The 5,601-nt window shown below is 59.5% G+C and overlaps 1 protein-coding gene across 1 annotated transcript; it reads right to left on the bottom strand.

Moving 5' to 3' along the window:
• Window positions 1-813: 813 nt before the first annotated feature.
• Window positions 814-4,484, bottom strand: CRYAA (crystallin alpha A). The gene is made up of 3 exons (XM_006169434.2): window positions 4,197-4,484; window positions 2,832-2,954; window positions 814-1,601 (listed from the first exon to the last, which is right to left on the bottom strand). The coding sequence occupies exons 1-3, from the start codon at window positions 4,383-4,385 to the stop codon at window positions 1,392-1,394; spliced, it is 522 nt and encodes a 173-aa protein (XP_006169496.1). The 5' UTR covers window positions 4,386-4,484; the 3' UTR covers window positions 814-1,391.
• Window positions 4,485-5,601: the final 1,117 nt, after the last annotated feature.

The raw sequence follows: 5,601 nt of genomic DNA, 5'->3' as shown, positions 1-5,601 counted from the left end.
ATGTGTGATAGGTATACATGTGTACACTATATTGTGATGGGTGTGTGCATGTGTGTGTGTGTGTGTATGTATGTGGTCTGTCACTAAAGTTGAAGGGGCAGTGCCTTCCCCACCACCTGTTCAGCATGCTCGCTGTTTGGAATCCTCCTGTGTGTCCCTCTCTCCCAGGAGGAGGATGCTGAGTGTCACCCTCTGGGCTGTCCCGTGTGGCCTGTCAGGGTCTCCGGTGCCCCACCACCTCCCAGAGGTGGGACCCTTCACGTGGCCTGATAGCACTGGCTCCCAGGTGAGCTGCCACTCTTCCCACCCACTTGCCTCGGCTGTTGCTCTGGAGGGGGGTCATGGACCCTCTGGCAAGTTTCCCACCCCATTGTGGGGTCTGGGCAGGGGCCAAGAAGGGCCAGGTGCTCCCCAGGATACTGGCAGCACAAGCCCTGAGGGTGCCATGGAGGCCAAGGAGCAAAGCCCAGGATGTGGTCCCCATGGAAGTGTCCACATTGTGACTGCACAAATGCACAGTGTCCTCAAAGCAGACCCCAAGGGAGGCTGGACAGAGGCTCCTGGTGGGGGGGGCAGGCTGCCTACCCCACACGCTCAGCCCTGCTCCCTCCCACAAGCCACAGGCGTTCTTCTCCCTCCTGCTCCAGATGCTTCACCCCAGGGCCTCTCCTTCCTGCAAAGTCAGGAGACACTTCCACCTGGGAGACAGGCAGGGACATGGAGACCAGGGCCTGAGCTGCAGTAGACAACCCACCCCACCCTCCACCCTCATCCCTTGATGGAGACAGCACAACCGCCAGAGGCCCGTTGCTGGGTCACCTGTTCTTTATTGACTGCCACGGTGCATTCTCAGGGGGACACGTCCCCAGAGCGGTACTACACAGAAGGGGTCAGAGGAAGGTGGGCTGAGATGAGCAGGCTGCCGAGAGCCCGGTACACGGGGCCTGGGCCCAGCAGACCTCGGCGCCCCAGGAGGCGTGGGCAGGGCCTGCTGTGGGGGAGGCTGCCTTTGGTAGCAAGATGCCCCACCTGGACCTGAGGCCCAGGGGCCTCCATGTGCTCAGCAAGGGGTGTCCTCAGGGTGTGGTCACCCCGTCCTCCGAGCTCCCAGCAAAGCGAAGGCCACCTACGTCCCTGGGGCGAGGCTGCTCTCTGAACAAGTGTGAGATGCGGTCACCGCCACTGACTGGCCAGTGTGGGGTCTGGGCCACCCCGGAGCTGCAGCACCTAAGCTGAGCCCGAGCCCCCGGCCCACTCCCTCAAGCCCTCACTCCGTCTGAGAAGATGAAGAGAAAACAGAAAAAGGAAAGCCAAGGAAGACAAACATCACTCCTCTCTGGGGCCCCCAGGGTGGGGCGGGGCCGCAGGGGTGGCAGCCGAAGCGGGCCTGCTTAGGATGAGGGCGCAGAGCTGGGCTTCTCCTCTCGGGACACGGGGATGGCTCGCTCGCTGTGGCCAGCGTCCAGGCCCGACTGGACCTTGGGGCCCGAGAAGGTCAGCATGCCGTCCGCTGACAGGGAGCAGGAGAGCGCCGACTGGTCCACGTTGGAGGGCAGGCGGTAGCGGCGGTGGAACTCCCGGGAAATGTAGCCGTGATCATCCTGAGGGGGGAGCAGTCAGATGCCACCACAGTAGGCAGCCGTTGTCCCCTCCCAGACCACACGAGGGGCAAGGCTGCCGGGCCTCTCAGAGAGATGGGGCTGGCCAGCAGACAGACATCCCTGTCGCTAGCACCCCTCCTGAGATAACGGTTTACACCCTAGCTCCCTGAGCCCTGGAGTTTCAGCCTGGCCTCCAAGACAGACCAGAGAACTTGGGTCTTGGCCACACAGCAGGTCCCACCTGCCTGGGGCCATTTGCTGCCCTGTGCTTGCCTCTTCCCACTCTGATTTCTCCCTCAAATCGGAGGAAGGGTTCTGTGCCCCAGCCTGCACATTCTGCCTGCTCAGGCCCAGGGCCCCTGCAGTTCCACCTTGCAGGGTCAACACACCCTGCTGGGGCATTCTCCAGAGCATGGGCCTGCTAAGCTGGCCACCATCGCGGGCCTTCCACACCCACGGGAGAGAGGGCAGAGATAGAGCACATCACTTCAGTCACCGAAGGGAACCCAGCCAGAGAAACAGACCGGCTAACAGCCACACATGCAGGCCCTCTCTGCTCTCTGGCTCAGGGGGGACGAGGCTGCCTGAGCTGTTTGCTCTTCCTAGCCCTGCCAGCTTCACACCAGCCCCAGGGCCCCAGGGCCTCCTTCACAAACTCCAGGGACCCATAAGGTCTCCAACCACATGGGAGTCACATGACAGGGTAAGGCCCTGATTCAGCCTGCCTAGTACTCTCTGCGGGACCCAGCAGGCGGGACCTCTTTGGGGTCAGCTCTGCCTTCTGTAGCCTGAGACAGGGCACTGGCAGCAAAGGACTGCTGGGCGGTTATGCAGCAGCCACGCATAGCCCTGGGGCACCAAGAAACGCCACTAACTGCCATCATGGCTCACTGACCAAAGGTGGCTTTTATGTGAGAACACCACGGCTCGGGTTGCTTCAAGTCCTTGGGGCCTTCCTAATCTCACCCTGTCATCTGGGTGATCTGAAGGTAGTTGGTGACAACTGGGAGCAGCACCCGACAGGGGACCCTAACCTGGACCCTCAACCACGTTCACCTGCCACCTGGCCATGCAGGAAGGGCTCAGGAATGACAGTGCCCTCCATGCCTCTAAGAGAGGATGGCCGTGTTTAGACTGATGTAGCTCTGCCCCGAGGGAGACGCTGAGATCTCCTGCCCCACCTGCCTCTTGTGCAGTCAAGGGCCTGCAGAAGGCCATGTGGGAGCTCACCTGCCTCTCGTTGTGCTTGCCATGGATCTCCACGAAGTCCTCCAGCACCTTCACAGTCAGGTCCTCTGGAGAGAAGTGCTTCACGTCGAGGAAGATGACAAACTTGTCCCGGTCGGATCGGACCTGCAACCCAAATGCCTCATGTGGAACCACCCAAGGGCCACTGGCTCAGGGAGGGAGTATGGTGTGGCCCTGGGGGGCTGGTGGCCTCTAGCATGGGTGGTGGCCAGTGGCTCTGGTTCCCCAGTGATCAGAGTAGACATTGCAGGTCACTGCTCTGTACATCAAGTGGGACAGAGCTCCAGGGTCAGGGATCATGTCACTATGTCAACAGGAACTAGACTGAGCTCTAAAAGCTGAGGGTTCAGGTGGGAATGTCTGTTGACTGCCTGGTTAGTGGTGGGTTGACTGGCTGTTTGTGGGTTGGGTAGCTAGTTATGAGCTAGCTGGTTGTTTGGTTATGGCTAAGAGGCTTGTTATGTATTGGTTGGCTGGTTATTGGTTGGCTGGCATTCAGAATAAAGTCTCTGCCCAGCTCCACCTTGTCCTTGGGAGCCTGCTCTCCAAGGACCTGCTGCTGCCCAAGGCCTGCACCGTGGGTCAACTGCCCAGCCCTCAAAGCACTTCTAGTCTCACTCTCCCCTCACTTTGCAGCGTGGAGCATCGCATCAGGCTCCTTTCTGTGATCCTTGCTGCTGATTGGCGCTGCATCAATTCAGAGAGTCATCTGCCCAGGCAGTGGGTGCAACTTAGCCCCTCCAGGACTGCGGACCCTGCACTAGTCTCCCAGAAGCTCCTCTGGGCCCTTGCTGAGGCACCTGGGTGAACCTGGGAAGAACCACCATTCCACAGAGCTTGGCCAACTATAAAAGGGCTAGGTTTCTGCTGGAAGGCCCTCCTGTCTGGATCTCGGACATGTGGCCCACCCGCACCCAGACCTCCTTGGCTCAGAAGAGAGATTGCAGAGGACAGCCGGACCCAGAGAGCTCGCGTCTGCGCCCCACTTGCCTTGCCGGGGTTGTTCCTGGGGTTTCCAGCATGTGGTTGGTGCATTACAAACCACATATGGGTCATGAGCTGATGGAGGAAAAGACAGCGGTCGGGCTCGGCTGCTCCTCTTCCATCCCTCCCCCTGGCATGGGGCTCTGCAGAAGCCAGGCAGCCAGGGGGGTCCAGGCCCTGCCCGGCCAGAGCAGGTGAGCAGGCAAGAGGCAGGCAGCAACCCTGCAGCCATCACCACCTGCTCCGTGGAACCAAAGCACCAAGGACAGAGGCGACACCCTTGGAAATCCCTGCTCTCCTCTGTCTGTGGCCTGGACCCTCCCAACCCACAAGGAGAAGCCTGTGCCACAGGCAGGGTCTTACCTCAGAGATGCCAGAGTCCAGCACCGTGCGAAAGAGTGACTGGCGGTAGTAGGGGCTGATGGTGGAGGACAGGAAGGGCAGCAGGTCGTACTCAAAGAGGCCCTCGCCGAAGAACTGGTCAAACAGCCGGCTGGGGTAGAAGGGCCCCAGAGCGCGCTTGAACCAAGGGTGCTGGATGGTGACGTCCATGTTTGGCTTCAGCACTGCAGGGACCCAGGGGCTGGCAAGGGCAGGCAGGGGCCTCTGGGCAGCGCAGTGGGGAGCTGGGGCTCCAGCCCTCCCTATATACGCCGTGAACAGAATGGAGGCATTAAGGGGATTTCTCTGGAAAGGCATGAGCTCAAGCAGAGGCTGCCCCATCAGCAGAAACACACCCAGGCTTAGTGCCACCCTGCCCACCCTGCCCTCCCCGCAGGCGCTGCTCTGACCAGCCCAACTCAGCTCAGGCCTGCCTGGGCACCTGGGGGCCACCAGGAGGATAGAAGTCCCCAGGGAGCAGTTTTGTTCCCTACTCATCTTAGGAAACAGTGCAGATTCCCATCTCCCAGTTACTAGGCAGGGGTGCCATGTGCCAGGGACTATACTGTCCCTGCTGCACCCCATCTTGTGTGATGCTCACAGCCACCCCCAGAAGGACTCATACCTGTCTCACAGATGAGGAAGCTCAGGCACAGCAGTTAGGCAAGTGGCCTCCCAGATCTCACAGCTCCTGGGCAAGAGCGCACTGCTCTTCCAAAACAATCACTTCCATCACTTCTCACCGATGACAAAGACCACACTTGCTGAAAGAGACCTAGGAGAAGATAGAAATCAGACGAGAAACTAACAGGCCCTGGTAATTCGGCACCAGGCGAGCCCTGTGGTGCTTCATGCCCATCCCCCGGGGTCTGTGCCCACTCAACAGGGAGAATCTATGGACATGAAAATCCCACTCTGGGCTTTTCCCTGCGCAGCTCATCCTGGACGCCCGTCCCTGTGGACACCCCTCTGCAAGGCCTCCACAGTGACCCTTCTGCGGTCATTAAACCAGCTGCTCCCATTGGACCTGGGCCTCGTGCACATCGCCTCATCATCCTGTTACCTGCGAGCTCTGGAGATCACTTCACTCTGTCTGCGGTCCTCGTCCAGTTACTGCCAGGTGTCCGGGCACTCTCGACATGAACACTTTTACTATTTCTCAGTAAATTGACCAGTGGGAACATCACTAACATACATCCCACCCACAGCACATGAAGACTCCTGTTCCCACACCCTTTCCAGGTAGGATTTTTTGTTTTTATTTTTGTTTTGTTTTGTTTTGCCACAGGGCACATGCTCTCACCCAAGAGAGACAGAGAGAGGGAAAGTGAGAAATCACTACCTGGGTGGATGGCCACACTGCAATCCCTTCCTCTCCATTCTCCTC

The sequence above is a fragment of the Tupaia chinensis genome, unplaced genomic scaffold (assembly GCF_000334495.1).
Source record: "Tupaia chinensis unplaced genomic scaffold, TupChi_1.0 Scaffold147038_1, whole genome shotgun sequence".
Lineage (NCBI taxonomy): Eukaryota > Metazoa > Chordata > Mammalia > Scandentia > Tupaiidae > Tupaia > Tupaia belangeri.
This window is presented reverse-complemented; position numbering and strand designations above follow the sequence as displayed.

What these genes read in the sequence shown, in the direction of transcription:
- CRYAA (XM_006169434.2), bottom strand. Translation starts at nt 4,385, where the DNA reads ATGGACGTCACCATCCAGCACCCTTGGTTCAAGCGCGCTCTGGGGCCC. An exon ending in TGGACTCTGGCATCTCTGAG is followed by an intron (nt 2,955 to 4,196) that starts GTAAGACCCTGC and finishes TTTGGGTTGCAG; the next exon opens with GTCCGATCCGACCGGGACAA. An exon ending in GCAAGCACAACGAGAGGCAG is followed by an intron (nt 1,602 to 2,831) that starts GTGAGCTCCCAC and finishes CTCCCCCCTCAG; the next exon opens with GATGATCACGGCTACATTTC.